The sequence below is a fragment of the Lagopus muta genome, chromosome 19 (genome assembly GCF_023343835.1).
Source record: "Lagopus muta isolate bLagMut1 chromosome 19, bLagMut1 primary, whole genome shotgun sequence".
Taxonomy (NCBI): domain Eukaryota; kingdom Metazoa; phylum Chordata; class Aves; order Galliformes; family Phasianidae; genus Lagopus; species Lagopus muta.
In genome coordinates this window covers 1780394-1796617 of record NC_064451.1, presented here as the reverse complement: position 1 = coordinate 1796617, position 16224 = coordinate 1780394, and the positions used below count along the sequence as shown (strand labels likewise).

At 47.8% G+C, this 16224-nt stretch overlaps 1 protein-coding gene across 1 annotated transcript in view; it reads right to left on the bottom strand.

Annotated features, from left to right (window-relative positions):
• Positions 1-16224, bottom strand: part of PNPLA7 (patatin like phospholipase domain containing 7) — a 117070-nt gene that overhangs the window by 15668 nt on the left and 85178 nt on the right. The window contains exons 28-30 of the mRNA XM_048965727.1: positions 8988-9104; positions 4839-4908; positions 2830-2946 (exon numbers count right to left, since the gene is read on the bottom strand). Of these exons, the coding sequence (XP_048821684.1) occupies positions 2830-2946; positions 4839-4908; positions 8988-9104 (304 nt within the window). The remainder of the gene's footprint in view (positions 1-2829; positions 2947-4838; positions 4909-8987; positions 9105-16224) is intronic.

Here is a 16224-nt window from a genome sequence, read left to right as displayed (position 1 = left end):
CCAGGTACACTCCTGCCCCACCTGCTCCACTCCAACTGTGAGATCCCAGCGTGCAGCACACAGCCCCCAATTCACTGCGGGGTGAGGCCACACCGCTGAACTCCTGGGGAACCCCATCAGTGGGGGAAGCTTTCCCCAGAAGGGCAGGCTGACCCAACTCACTCTGGCACCATTCTGGCACCAGAACCAATGTGAAGGCATCAGCAAACCTGCAAGCAGGCAGAAGAGAAGCACAGCACAAACAGCTGGTCTGGTGCAACCGGGGGCAACATGAAAGCATTCCCATGAAACAAAGATCTGGGGGACCTGGAGAGGAAACAAGCGGTGATGGCTGTAAAGAGGAGTCAGCAGTGCAGAGGTGAAACCCTGCAGAGCGAAGACAATGAAGAAAAGGAGCAGCAAAAGAAGCAGACAGCAAGGAGAGGCTGGGAGGATTTCAGTCTGCAAGAAGCTTTGGATCCAGGAGGAAGATTCATATTTAAAGTGGGAGAGAAATGAAGCAACACCTCCCACTTCAAGGTCGGTAGAAAGAGAACTAGCTGCAGCCTTTGGATATGGGCGAGAATTTAGGAAAGTGCCAAAGGAGGGGAGAGAAGGACACACACCTCACACAGTGCATTTATATTTCCTCCACGCCCCCAGAGTCCAAGATAGTTGCAATTTCGAGAATAGTTATGCGTAGGAAAACCACAGCTTTGAAGAGCCAATTTATATGCTTAATTTAGATACACATTTTAATCAGATCTGTTCTGTAACTTGGATTTATATTACTGGGCTGGTTCAGTCTATTGTATCTTTTCCTCTTTGTGTCACTTGCATATACACTTTGTGCACTTTCCAATATGTACAGGTGGAAACAGCATCTCAATTTGCAATTCATGCTTTTGCTTACAGGCACACACAGCAAAGTCAGTGGAAAACTGTGGGGGTCCACTCTGTGTTATTTCTATTTCTGTTTTTTAGGCAAACACCGCCCTGATCAGAAAATGTAGGTTGGGTTTGAACACCTAAACGATTTAGGATGCTCAGATGTAGTCTCTAACTTAGATTTCCTCTGATCTGTACACAAAATGCAACAACACCACACATCTCTCCTATCATGGTCACCTTCATGACTCACCTTACCTTCCAGTGCTTCCTGCCCATGACAACAGCCCTGCCATAGAATGCACCCCAAATAAGCACAAGTGAATTCACACAACTTGGTCCATTCTGGGTTCCAGTCTCGCTCCACATCAGCTGTCCTACACCCCAGTTCTACCTCTGCCCCACGCCAGCAGCTATCCATCCTCAGGGCACTCACTCCCCTGAACTGAGAGGCAGAGATGGGGAGCAGAATAATGCAGTTGTATGAGCTTCAACAAGAGCAGGTGCCGAGCGCTGCGCTTTGCTCAGAACAGCCCCATGCTGCACTACAGGACTGGGGCAGAGCGGCTGGCAAGCTGCACGGAGGAAAAGGCTCTGTGGGTGTGAGCTGACAGCCGGCAGCAGGTGAGCAGCAGTGTGCCCAGGTGGCCAAGAAGGCCCACGGCAGCCTGCCTTGTGTCAGCAGCAGTGCAGCCAGCAGGAGCAGGAGGGCATCGTCCCTCTGTACGGCACTGGTGGGGCCACAGCTCAGTGCTGTGCTGGTGCTGGGCCCTCACTGCAGTGCAGACACAGAGGCCCTGCAGCATGTCCAGAGATGGGATGGAGCTGTGAGGGGTCTGGAGCACAGGTGTGATGGGGAGCAGCTGAGGGAGCTGGGATGGGTCAGCGTGGGGAAGGGGAGCTCAGGGGAGATGGCCGTGCTCTGCAGCTGCTGAGGGGTGGCTGTGTGAGGTGGGGTCAGCCTCTGCTCCCAGGTAACAGCGATAGGACGAGAGATGATGGGCTCACGTTGTGCCAGGGAAGGTTCAGGTTGGGTGTTAGGAAACATTTCTTCCCTGAAAGAGCAGCCAGGCACTGGCACAGCTGCCCAGGGAGCGGTGGAGTCTCTGTCCCTGGAGGCGTTCATGGACGTGGCACTGAGGGACATGGTCAGTGGGCATGGTGGGGACTGGCTGATGGTTGGACTTGACGATCTCTTCCAACCTTGATGATTCCATCTAACCAAGACCAGCAAAACCTCTCAGGCTCTGGGCACGCAGCTCAGCCACCATCCCCACCCCTTCTGGCAGCAAGGACAAAGCTGACATCTGGCGCAGGAGCCGCACGCTGGCATGGGGCTGCCCCCGCTCCACAGCTCATGCATCCCGCCAGCTCCTCCAAGACACACTGGCATCTCATTTAACAGAACCACTGAAATACTGTTTCAATTCTATGGCTACGTTACAGTTAAAACTCACAGCTGGACAATAAAGAAAAAATAATGTTACTTGGCTGCTTTCAATACCAACAACCATTTACTTCCAACAGTCCTCCAGCGAGTGCTCTGATGCAGCATGTTCTACCAGTACAGTCACCAGGCTGAATAACGAGCAATTAATACTCTTGCTTTCTCAGAATCATTTGCTATTCATGTGATACTTTTAGAAAAGGAACAAGGACTATGTGCCTGAGTTCACTTCTGCTCTCTCCTTGCAGTGAGCACTATAATAAATTCAAAATGAGCTTGGAATTACGTTTTTGGAATATGAGTATCAGGAAATAGTCCATAATAGGGAACAGCCTTAATAAAGCCACAGTAACACAAACACCTGGGAAAGCAAACAGCGACTGCTGGTAACCACCGTGAGATTAAAGGTGGCTGCAGTGTTGATCCTTGCTGTTTTGGAAAGCAACGACGAGAGGAAAGTCCTGCAGGCTGCAGTGTGTGCTCAGCAGCCTCCCCCACCCCACGTGGGCACCTACCAGGCAGGTTGTTGACGTAACCCCCATCCATCAGGAGGTGCCCGTCCTTCGGGTCGCAGAGCGGGGGCATGTATCCAGAGAGAGACATGCTGGCACGGATGTACCTCCACAGAGAGCCTGCAGGAGAGAAACGGAGCAGCAACAGCACTCATGTGCTGCCAGAGCTGGGGCCGGCCTTGACACTCACTACAAGGATCGGAAGACGGAGGTGCTCCTGACAATACTGCTAGGATGTGATTAAAGCAGTTTATTATATTTTATACCATAATACTGGCTAGGAAAAAAATAAATCAGAAAGGCCATTTGGACCCACGGCCAGGCAAAAGCCTTAGGAAACAGGGTTTTAAGGACACGTCTCGTATTCATGGCCTGTAAGGAGATGTCAGCATATGCCTGACTGCAGGGATCATCTTTAGTGCTTTGTTGAGCTTACACTGGTAAGGAAAGGAAAAGGCTTCTCCCAGGGAGAAAGGAATAGGAAGAATAAGTAGATTAAGTGCAGCTAAAGCCATTATGTTCCACAAAGATACACAGAAAACAGGCTTTCAGCAGCAGCTGAACATAAAAAATACGGATTGCAGAAGCCCAGGAATTCTGCTTGCCCTGCTCTGCAAGAAGCAAACATCTCCACTTCACCACCACGTATTGGCACCAGGTTCAGATCTTATCTTTGCTGAGCACATTTCTGTTAACAGTGCTGTAAAGAAGAAAGTTGACATCTTTTAAGCTGTTATAAACAAAGCTTAATCAAGTAGAAATTGATTGGCTCTGTTTCCTGTAAGACATTCTGCTTTAAGGTTCTTATTTACTGATTTCTCTTGGTAACATTTGCAACAGCTGAATTTGGATGATGCTGCATTTCCAAAGATGCTTGAGTCGTGTCTGAGAAACGAAGCTTTAAAATATCAAAAATAAACAAGCACTGAAGTGTTGGCTCACTTCTCAGTAATTAACTACTCAGTGTTTCAAACAAACAACTCTTCCCAGTAAACCAGCAATTGACTTTTTTTGCTTTTTTAAAATACATAATGGTTCTCGCTCTAATTATGACCTAAGCATTCCTACTGCTTAGCACAGGTCAATACTGTCAGCCTTGTGTCTTATTAGCAGCACCTTTAGGTGAGTTGGAACTTCACTGGCCTAACCTGCTGTGGAACTGGAAAAGAATAACCTCTACAGAAGGTAAATCCCCTCCTGTGTGCCTCAGCCCCCGTGGGTTAGCCCCTCTTAGCCCCCCTTGGTTGTCCTTCGCTGCCAATGCCCCAGGGTTCAGTGTGGTTTCATGGCTCTGTGGCCCACATCTGGGCTGCAGGAAGGGACAACCCTACTGAAGGACAGCCAGCACAAAAGATAGAACATCACAGACGTGGCAGCAGAAACCTCTCCTCTACCCACAGAAATACCTGGGGCACCTGGAAGGCTTGAAGCATCTTCGCTGATGCCTGACTCACTGCACCATTACCCTAAATAGCCAGACAAAAGCTAAAGCAAATATCCCACAGGGCTGCCACCATATCCTGACAGCAGAGCAGACAGCTCAGATCTTTCTCCTCTGGTTAGTCACTGTAAACTGAATTAATTTTCCACCAGAGAAATAAAGAGGACTGGACACAAACGACAGCCTAACCCAGCTTCTGCTTCAGGCCTCTTTATTGGGAATACATCTTCATTTATGGAGAATTTGAATCTTAAATTGCTTTGGTTGCATTCATTCTGATTTATTGTTAATACACCTGCACTTCACAGAATGTTTTAAGGACACAGAATGGCACCAGCGGACCCATTTGCTCTCTAAACAGTGAATTCAGCATCTCAGTTCATTTCTTCCCCACAGCTCTGTTCCTTGTTATGTGTACAACCACAGTTTGGTGCTCAGCAAATAACAGAGGAGGGAGAAACAAAAGGAAAGAAAAATGTAAAGGGTCAGAGAGCTGCAGGGGCAAGGGCTGATGCTGAAGTGCCCCACCATTCCCACACACTGCAGCAGGAGCAGCTGCCTGCACACTTACCATCAGTGTGGACCCTCATTGCTGAGGCAGTGATGTCAGTTGTGATCGTGAAGTAAGGAATCCACAGATCCTGCAACACAGGAGAGCCTAACGTCACTGAATCTGCACCCCTGCACATAAACTAAAACCAGTGCCTAACTTAGAAACCAAAGCAACAGCGTTTGTATCCTGACAGAGCTGAGACAAATGTCTGGAGAAACCCCATCAGTGCTGTGCTTACGCTCATCAGTTTGTTTCCTATTCAAATATCTCATGCAGAACCAAAGCAGAAAAAAAACATTTTTTTTTCCTTCTGGACCAAGTATTTTTCACTATCTTCCACACTTCACTTCCTGAAATCCCAGAACCCAAGAGACAAAAAGAGGTTCAGGACACAAGACTGGGTCCTCTGAGCAATCTTATGTGTCTATGTGGCTTGCAAGTTGTACTGCATGGTGGTGAAGCAAGGGGACATTTCAGCAGAGGATGCAGAGCAGTACTGCTGAGACCCAGAGCTGCCTGGAGTCCAAGGCAGCACTAAGCTTGCAGCATGACCTATAGGAACATCCTGCAAGGCTGATCTTCAAGATGACCCCAGAAGTTTCTTGAGATATTGCAGGGTAAAATAGCAGCAAAGTGTGGAGCATAACCTACCTAATAAACAGGATAACACATGAAAAGAATGGCCTAGCCAAGTTCTTCACACATTTATTAAACACAGGCAAGATAAAAATCAACAAGCTCTGTTCCTTGGGGGTGAGCTCTCATTGGTTTCTATGCTTGTGCTCATATCTCACTGCTGGGAAACCTGGATGGGAGGGCAGCTTCCTGCTCTCCACCACAGCACTGAGCCTCGTCTGGCACAGCTTCGATGGAACCAAAGCCAAGCAAGGGTTTGGACTGCAGCTATCAATACAAGCTGAGCAGTGCTCCCTCTTTGGTATTTGTGGTGCATGTTTTGGTGCTCTCCCAGAGGAAAGGCTCAACTGTCAAGCAATTCTGTTGTGTTTGGTTTTTTTCCTTCTCCTGGTGAGTTCACTCTCTCAAGCAGCTCTGCAAAGACGCTGGAACTGGGCAGGACTAGCAGATGCTGCTCAAGTATTACAGCCCATCTGCTGCAAATGCCATGGGAGGGAGGATCCACAAAGCGTGGCTACAAGAGCATTGGGGGACCTCTCCACACTGAAGATATTCTGATGATCACAGATCTCAGAGCATTTTAAGCAAAGATACAGGAACAGGGAAAGAAGCCTACGTTACGCCTCCTTCCATATTCATGCAAATGCCTGCATGAAGGAGATAAAACCAAGACCCATCATGCAGTCGTAACGTTGGCATTTCTTACACAGCTTCATTTGTTTAGGAGAAGGAATATTATCCAATTCTGAAACAAGACTTGAGAAAATCTTGCTTTCCTGATTCCTCAGACCTGAGCCTCCAGCTGAGATGGTCTGCAAGAGCATTCCGTGTGCCTGGCATGAGGGACAAAAGCCCCAGAGCCAGGTACCCTGCTGCACAAAACCACAGCATGGCTGAGGCTGGAGGCACCTCTGGGTCCACCTGGTCCCACTTGCCCCAGCACAGACACCCAGGGATGGGGCCCAGACCACATCCAGAAGCTTTGCAAGGTGTCCAAGGAGAAGACCCCACAGAGCTCTGCCATACATGCTTCAATTTGACACCTCAACTCTTCCCAAAGGAACACTGCAGCTTGCAGCTGAAGATCTAAGGCTCTGAATTGAGGCTAGAGAGCTTGCTGCTCTTCAAGTGAAGCCTCTGGGTCCCTATGTGAAAGGATGATTCCTATCCCACCACCAGCACCCTGCAGTCTGCCTGGATGCCAGGCTTCTGCATAACTTGTTTTAATGGCAGATGAGGAGCATCTCCTGCAGATGTCAGCACTCTTACCACAGCAAAGGCTGCCTCCCTCCACCAGGGGTGGGTAGTTTCAGAGTAACAGTAACTGTGTATTTTGCTTATATCTTTCGTGGGCACTGCCTGGCTTTCTGTTCGTGCTTTCCTGACAGAACAGCCTGGTTTCTTCTTCCAGAGCCTTTGGCTGACATCTCTAGTGGCAACCATGGGGGCTGCTGTAACCAGGGCTCCACAGACAGCTCTGCTGGGATCCCAAGACATCTATTAACAAGAGCTGAGAGAGAGCAAGTGCTGGAGAAAATGAAAACCTCCCTTTCAATGACAGAAATAACAGTTCTGTGTAAGAGGTTACATGCCCTGGCTGTAATGTGGAGCAGAGATGAGGGCATGTGGGAGAAATGCAGGATGCACCTCAGTGCAGGATAAGTAAAAAGGCTCCACTTCTTAATTCTAAGCTCTTACCAGGGCACAAGGGTCAGCACCCAACATATCCCTATGGGCAGAAACTTCTCAGGTTCTGCTGTGTCCAACAAGAACACGGCTGGGATGGAGCCAAGCACCAAGTAGAACCTAGGTTGTTAGGGCTGTAATCAACTCTTGCTAATGTTTATTTCTGGTTGGAAATCATCAAAAGCACTCCAACTATTGAAGAAGTACAGAAATTTGGAGTCTGGGACACCTTAAAATAATGCTTAAGAACACATTTCTTCAATGCTTAATGCTTTTTAATTTAGCTTTTGTCATTTTATAAATTACCCTTTACACTTAGGCAGCTTTCAGCTTCTGTCTTTCCACTGACGTGCCTGGCTAACCAGCACTGACAGTATGAATTGCAACTAGAGGTGAATGCCTCCTTCCTTGCAGGGGCACACATCTCTCTCTATCAGCTGGAAGACATCCACAGTCACAGCCTGAAGGGTTTGCCCTGTGGCACTGCACTCAGAGGTGATGCTATGTATGCCTCAGAGCTGGATTTCTCTTGGACAAACTTCCCTTCCTACGACCACAAGGTTAGGACAGATCACAGAATTACAGCTGTAATACATAAAAATCATAAGGTAGGGAAGAAATCACTGCACCTCAAAGGCAAGTACAATAAATTGACTGCAACGATGGTAGTAAACCAGGGGGAGCAAGAACCAGCCAAGCTCAGGAGGCATTCCTCCTTTTGCCATTCACTTCTCCTCAGTGCTCCATGGCTCCTCCAGAGCCCCACGGCTCACGCTGCAGCACACCATGCCATAATTCACACCAGGTTAACTGGGAGAAGGCAGAGCTCAGCAGCACCATGAAGATCTCAATGCTTTGCGGCTCCTCCGCTGCATCGAACCGGACAGACAGAGCTGCTGTAGTCACCCAACGCTCTGGTTTTCCTATCAGGCACTGCTGAAACCAAATATAGAAGCTGGAGTGCTCCAGGAAGGGATGTGCATGGCTGGAGAGCTAGCAGGATGGCTCTGCCATCCAAGTAACAACAACAATAATGCCAGTCTCGGGTCTTATCACTAAAACCTGCACAGCACAACACTATTTTAAGCCCCATGTGATGATTAATCATTTACTTTCATCCTTGCACTTACGTAGGGAATGTTTCAGATTATGCAGCAAATTGTCAGTGTGTTTTAAATATATTTATGAATCTTTTATCACAAGGATTCCAAACACAGGAATAATGTGGTTAAGACTGTAATGAGGTAAGACTGCAAGGTACCCAAATCTCCTGCGAGCCCAGTGGTGGAGAAACAACCACTGATAACTGACTTCACAAGCTGCAGCTGGAGGGAAGCAGGACTGGGCACAGGGTGTCAGCTCAGACAGAGCACACAGCACCCGGCGATCACAGCACTGTGTGTGGAGCAGGGAAAGCCTGGATGTTATCTCAGCTTTCAATAGGCTGTTCATAAGCCCACAGTCTTCAAAAACCAACGGAGCATGAAGCCATTGCTGTCCTGTTAACAGCATTCTTCTGTAAGGTGCTGTAAGGGTCTCTCAGAGTCACATTCTGTAACCCAACTATAAAACCATCTTGGCAATTTGACTCCAGGGACAACTGAACTTTTGCTCTCAGCCAAACGGGTCCCTCTGTCAAACAGGAGTAGTGAAACTATTGCTCTTGTGTATTCCTAAATTCACCAAGATGAATGAACATCCACCATAACATGACATTCCTGGTTGCAGTGTGTTCTCCAGCATCCCACAGCCCTGTACCTAAAACTAGAATGGACAAAAGACATTTCTCACAGCAGAATGCAGTGCAGCCACATACATGTGTGCACAGTACAGCAAGCAACCTACCTCAATCTGTTTATCCTTGAAGATGTTGCTGATGCTGTTGTTAAAAGTTGCTCCAGAAAACATTGAGGTTATTGGATACGTCAAGTCTACAATAGTCTTAAACACTGAATTCATAACCTAAAAAGAAAAAAAAGCAAAAAACATTTCAAGTAATTCATACCATTCACATGCAAGTTGAGAGAGGGCACATTCCAGACTCTACAGCAGACGTGTGGGAAGCATTGCTACTGCTGTGCAAAAGTCATCAAGGGGACAGAAAAACAACTACAAATCCACAACCAATAAATCCCTGTACAGTATCATAAATGCACACCAAAAGGCACCAAGCTCTGCACTGGTTTGCAGTGAGGCTATGGAGGACTGTGCATTTGTGTCCCTTCTACCAGGAAATCCAAACTGGACTCCAACTCCATGGGTGCATTAACAAATGCACACAAATGGTACAAATTATTTTAATAATAGAAATAAATTATTGATTACCTCCCTTCTGAGTTGAAGCTACAGTGTGTTTAGGATTTACCCTAATGTACGCAGTTTGCCTGCATGGAAAGGAAACCCATCCATCAGTAATACAGGTCAGATACAGATCCCACTGGTTTCCTCAAGCACTGCACACACCACTGTACCACAGCAGTGGGCAGGCACTGGCAGCCGTGTCTCTTCCAACACACATGCTGTAATTCAGCTCTCATGGTTTCCTCTTCCTTTTCTTCCCCTCCTCTCCATTTCAGATGTGGCACAACCACACGCTAACCTACAGATGAAATGATTTCAATGCAATTGATAACCCAACCAGCATTATGGCCACATCAGTCCTGTAACCGTGCTATGGAACTCAGCATCTGATAAAGCCCAACGAAATGCTGTGTCTGAACACACACCAGATTCAGTTAACACACAGCTGAAGACAAAAACAAACCATGAGGAATCCCCCAGGCTGGATGTGGCTCTGGGCAGCCTGGTCTGCTGGTTGGCAACCCTGCACACAGCAGGGGCTTGCAACTGGATGACCACTGTGCTCCTTTTCAACCCAGGCCATTCTATGATTCTATGAATTTACTCTTTTATAATCAAAAAAGGCCTCACTAGAAAAAATAAACATTTATATTAGATGAAATATTTTATCCTCCAAGTTGCTCTGCAGTTTAACAAACATTGGCAGACATGGGCAGCATATTCAGCTCGACCCCCACAGCATGAAGAAGCCTCTAAAAACCTGCATCTATTTAAAGCTCTGCAATCAACATCTGGTGTTTGCTTTACTCTAGCAGTGATGTGAAGGATTAGCCTACATTGCTGTGCCCAGCTGCTTTTAAGCATATATGATCTATCTACCCAGAGGAAACACAGCCATGCACAATAAAGGGGAAAAAGAGTCTGGAAAAGCAAGCGCACAAAGAGAAGATGTGGGAGAAGCTGAGAGCCTCAGCACGGGGCCAAGGAGCAACCCGTTAGCATTGCTCACACAGGGGGATGACTGTGCATCCAAACTGCACGTCCCACCCCAGCCTAAGGGTCACGTGGAATTGGTTTGGTACTTAAAATGGGGATTTGGCCTCTGGTGGTGCTCAGAGCATTGAGTTCCAGGAAAGAAGAATTTGCAAAAACTCCATTACTTGATACCGAAGAAGGGTGTTTCCAAAGGGTGCAGCACACAGCAGGCTATCCTTGTTGCAAATGACCTATATATGGCACAGTCTCTATATTTTACCTGCAGTTAAGGCTTGCAGTAATTTTGTACATGAACAAAAGCTTTCTAATTAATGACTATTTCTTAATATTCTCACAAATGAGAGCTGCTGCTGCCATCCACCCCCCTCGGCCACCTGAGAACAGCTGCATCCACTGCACCGACCATCCTCCAGATGAACACAGCCCTTTGGAACGGCTCCCACTGGGAGGGACTTTTAAAAGCTCCTCCATGGGTAAGGAATTTCAGCAAGGGAGAGACAGGGAAAGAGTGGAACAACAAGAAACACAGGTGAGAATAGGCAAAAAGAACTGAACTGGTACCTCTGCCTAGTTTGCTCTTTGGTGCAGGACCGTTACAAACTGGTGTCAATACCAGGGTGACCCCAGGGCTTTTTTTTCACCCAGATGTTTAAAAAAAAAAAAAAAAAAAAAGCAAGGGTATGGGAAAAATTTGTTGCAAGTAATACAGTTAAAAGCAGGAGTAGAAAAATTATCACAGAATCACAGAATGGCCTGGGTTGCACAGGAGCACAGTGGTCATCCAGTGCCAACCCCCTGCTGTGTGCAGGTCACCAACACCAGACCAGGCTGCCCAGAGCCACATCCAGCCTGGCCTTGAATGCCTGCAGGGATGGGGCATCCACAGCCTCCTTGGGCAACCTGTGCCAGTGTAAAAACATTTTAAACTACAACAGCAGGAATCCAGAATTTCATGTCGCCCCTCTTCAGGGTTGGGCTGCACGCTGTCAGTGAAACAAGCGATGGAATGCACAAAACAAGTAAGTTAAGAGACAAGGGAACGTTACTCACACAAACAGTGAGAGAGATTCATCCCAAGGGCAGAAAGAGACAAAGAGGAAGCTCAGATTTAAAGGTGAACTATTAAAAAATTTGTAGAGATAATAAATCCAAATGGAGCATTTTGAAGCCATAGCCAGCTGGGAGGGCAGCAAAGGAGACAGGAGGAAAGGGAATGAGTTCCAGGTGAGATGCTCTGATGCTGTGACATTACTGTGCCACCTGCACAACCATTAGCTGGCAAAAAGCTGCAGGCAGCTGCAGGACGGGTTAACAACACCTTTCAAAGTGATTGGTTCTGGATTCTGTGTGCAACCCAGGATCTGAATTTCCCAAATGATGATGCTTCGTTTGGGGTTAATTTCAGCACCCCAGGTAATACAATCCAAATGGTAAAGATGAGCTGTCACAGCTATAGGTATGTGGAAAACAGATTCCTCCTGCTCCTCTTACTACAACAAATCTAAGATTTAACAACAACAGAAAAGCAACTTATATTTCTGCTTTTTATCAGCAGTCTGGAACATAGAATTCCACCTGAAAGGCAATCACAGAGGGAATGATGGTCAGCTGAGAAAGGGAAAAGCAGTCTGTCCTGATTTAGATTTTGCAAGCAGACAAACCCAGTGAGTAAAACCTTCACCACCAGTCGATAACACTTAAGATGCTGTTAAAAAGCAACAAACCCCTGTGGGGCCCAGGCTCTCCTCCAGCCCCTCCTGCACACAGCCAGTGCACGTCCTCTAACTTTTCAGCCCTGTTTAAAGGACAAAATGTGCTCATTTATTTACATAAAATGTATAACTAAGTTCTTATTTCTTCAGGGTTCTCTGTGCACATGAGGTTGCTTTAGCCTCTGGTACATTTTGTTGCAATGAATCAGGACTACGCCTCAGCAACCAACACTCCCTTCACCTTTTTTTGACCCCTCTGGCCAGGAGGTATCTTTCCCATAATATTCTGCCTGCTCTTCCTGCCAACTGAGCTCAGCATTTGCCTTCTCATCTAATGCTCTGCCTTTGTTTGCATGGACCCATCCCTTGTAGCTGCTGTTGTGCAGAGGAAGAACTGGCACACAAAGTAAATCAGGGTAGCAGGCAAAGGAATTCACGAAAGACAAATAAAAACCACCCAATGTTTGGGTTGGAGGCGCCCTCACAGCCCCCAGCCCCACCCTGGTGCCTCTGAATGGAATCCCTTCCTTCTTCCACGTCATCTGCACACTGCTGAGGATGCCTTCGATCCCACTGCCTGTGCCACTGATCAAGATGCTGCAGAGCACCAGTCCCAAGGTGGACCCCAGGGGGACCCTGCTGCACCCCCTCCTCATGCTTCACCCTGACTCCCAGCAGCAGCCCCACGCCAAATCCGCCCCATGTGGCGCTGCATCCATCCCCTCCCAGCCATGCATACTGCCTTCAACCTGGCCTGCATCCCTCCTTCCCGTGCCACCTGCTAGAGGAACAGCTCCAGGGCTGGGCTGGCCACAAAGCAGCATGGCAAAAGGTCAAAAAAAAAGTGATTAAATTGGGCCAGATCACCTCACTGTACAGTTGCAACCTCAGGAAGCCCAGCTTACATCAAAGTGAGCTGTCGTGCAAGCACAGCCTCAGCCCACAGACAGCAAATGGCTGCGGGATCCTACCCAGCAATTCTTAACACTGTTCTCATTGCTGGAAGCTTTTAACTGCAGATTCCCATAATCCTGTTCCTTTCCACAACAGAATATTCCATTCTTTATGAAATATGAATACGTTGAAATATCCTCCTGTAAAAAAAAATAAATCCCCAGCACTCTGTTAACATGAAAGCTGTGTCTGCCTGTTTGTTTAGTTTTAGTCCTGCTGCTTAAAAAAAGAGACAGAAGGAAAACAGAGGCACTATACAGCAACCAACCTGACTGCTGCTTCTCAGACCCCTCTGTGACAGCACAAATAAAGTCATTTCTTTGCTGCTTCATTAGGTGCAGAAAACACGTCTGGTTAAAAAATTCCCTTCTCCCAGCCCTAAAGTGCAGTACTACAGATCTGCCCATTTCTAAAAATACCAGGGAAGAGAAATGACTGCAGGACAAATACCAGCATTTGTTTTGATGGTGTAAAAAAAAAGAAGAAAGCCAACGAGAGTTACCTAATCCATCACAACGGAGACATCTCAAATCCCCCCCTGGGCTGCGGCCTCTCTGCCGTGAGGTTTGACACACACAGAGCCAGCAATAACCACCAGCAAAAGCTTGCAGGCTGCACAGCACAGAAGCAGCACTGGAGCAGCACGCAGTGCTGGGGTCCCTCCTCAAAGCCCCCCTGCAGAGCAGCACTGCTGCCTGGGATGCAGCTCTGGAGGAACAGAGCCGGGACTGCAGCACTGGGAGCGCTGATCTGCTCAGCTGCCACTAAGGGAAGCAGCCCCTTCTCTGCCTGCTCATTTCTGGATCTTGTGTGTGTGCTCTGCAGATCTGCCCTGCTCCTGTAGGGTGCTGGGGACAGCAGTTGCTCTCCTCACTTAACCTACAGCTGCTGCATCACAATGCAATCGGGAATAATTCCCCCTGTACTCTGCTCTTGTGAGGCCCCATCTGCAGCACTGCGTCCAGATTTGGAGCCCCTAGTACAAAAAAGACAGGGAGCTGTTGGAGAGAGTCCAGAGGAGCCACAGAGATGAGCAGGGGGCTGTAGCACCTCCACTACAGGTGACAGGCTGAGGGAGCTGGGCTTGTTCAGCCTGGAGAAAAGAAGGCTGCGGGGTGACCTCATGGCAGCCTATCAATACCTACAGGGAGCCTACAAACAGGAGGGCAATCAACTCTTTGAAAGGGGAGATAACAGCAGGACAAGGGGAAATGGTTTGAAGTTGAGGGAGGGAAGATTGAGGTTGGATGTCAGGGGGAAGTTCTTGACAGAGAGAGTGGTGAGGTGCTGGAACAGCTGCCCAGAGAGGCTGTGATGCCCCGTCCATCCCTGGAGGTGTTCAAGGCCAGGTTGGATGGGGCCCTGGGCAGCCTGGGCTGCTCTGAAATGGGGAGGTTGGTGGCCCTGCGTGTGGCAGGGGGTTGGAGCTTCGTGATCCTTGAGGTCCCTTCCAACCCTGGCCATTCTGTGATTCTGTGAATAACTCACAAAAGCCACTGGCAAAAAATAACAACACATATATATTTAATACCTCAAACTACCTTGTAAATGAGCTGTGATCTGAGCTCGGGGAGGGGGGCTGCACTGCTTTCTTCACTGTAGCACACGAACACTTTCCTGGCTGGAGCTCAGAGCAGGCTGCCAGCAGGGAGAAGGCTTCCAGCAGAGCGGGCTGTTCTGTTCTCAAGCCCTTCTGTAATTTCTGGTTTAAACACAGACCTGACAGCACAATCATACAAACCTGAAGGAAATCCATTCTTCATTAATAACGAGAAATACTTGCTCTAACAGAGGACATTAACCTTAATACAGGTTTCAAGGGACAAACACCTGAACGGCCGGAACGCACCGCTGGGCCAAAGCCTGTCCTTCCCTTTGCAAACCTTCTTTCAGCTTTGCAATTTGTTTTGAAGTCCATCAGTAGCAGAAATTTCTTCATTTTACCATTTCTGGTAAAAGCAAATGTGATCACAGCCGAGGCCAGCGAGTGCTGGAGCTGCAATAATGGAAGTGCCACAGAAGCCCGTGGCTGAGGTGCCCACACAGCAGCACTGCCTCCCCACACACAGGACAGACCTGGCACGCCAGGCAAGCTGATCATCCCTTGGACAAGTGCATGGAGGAAAATTCCAGCACTCCGACCTGACCATTAAACATAAGGGCAGCTGAGAGAAGGCAGCGAGCCACAGACTGCTGGAGGCAGGGAGAGTCATTGCAGGGCGATCTCACTGCTGCTCTGAAGCTCAGCAAATAAAGACCACAAGGTTAAATGCTCTGAAACGATTCAGTACCACTGGTTTGAATATCCTTAATCTCAAGCCTCCTCCGCATCGCGCAGCCTTCTGATTGCAGCAAACTGCTCTGTGTCACAGTTGATGTTTCAGGCACTTCCCAGCACAGGCAGCTCTGCAGCACAGCACAAGAGCTGCACTCCCCCAGTGACAGAGGTGAACTGCCCAGCTCCCACAGCCACCCTCCCACTGGCACTGCACAAACATGCACAGTTCCCAGTGTGTATTGCAGTGCCACAGAGCAGCTAGCTTACAAGGTACGTGGTGTCTTACAGCTATACAGCAATTCTGCTTCACTCCATAGCTTGGAAGGTACCTAGAAGAGGCAAACAGTACTGATGCACAAGCAATGCCTCCTTGTTCAGCCTAAAACTCAAGATTCAAGCAGACCCAGAGCTCAATGCAATTTAAGAATTGCCTTTCAAAAAGGAAACCAACATTAAAATCTGATTTTCATATAAATAATGCAAAATCTGAACAGTACTGTAACTAGCAAACTTCAGAAACAATGCTAGATGTTCACTACTCAAATTCAACCAGTGCAACCTGGTGCTAGTATCCTCTTCCCCCAACATCCCACGATGAATTCACTCACAGATGTCACTGTTTCAAAGAACCTCCCAAACCTTCATTTAACAACAAATATATGGCTTTGTCTGTAATAAGTATTAACTTCAAGCAGTTCTCCTGCAGCAGAGCATCACCACTCCAGAACTCTAAGGCTACAACATGAATCACACGTTTTGCATTTAGTGAAGAGAAGGATTACCTCTGTCAATCAGTTCCACTGAAAAATGACAGCATGTGAGAACGAAAGAGAGAAAATTA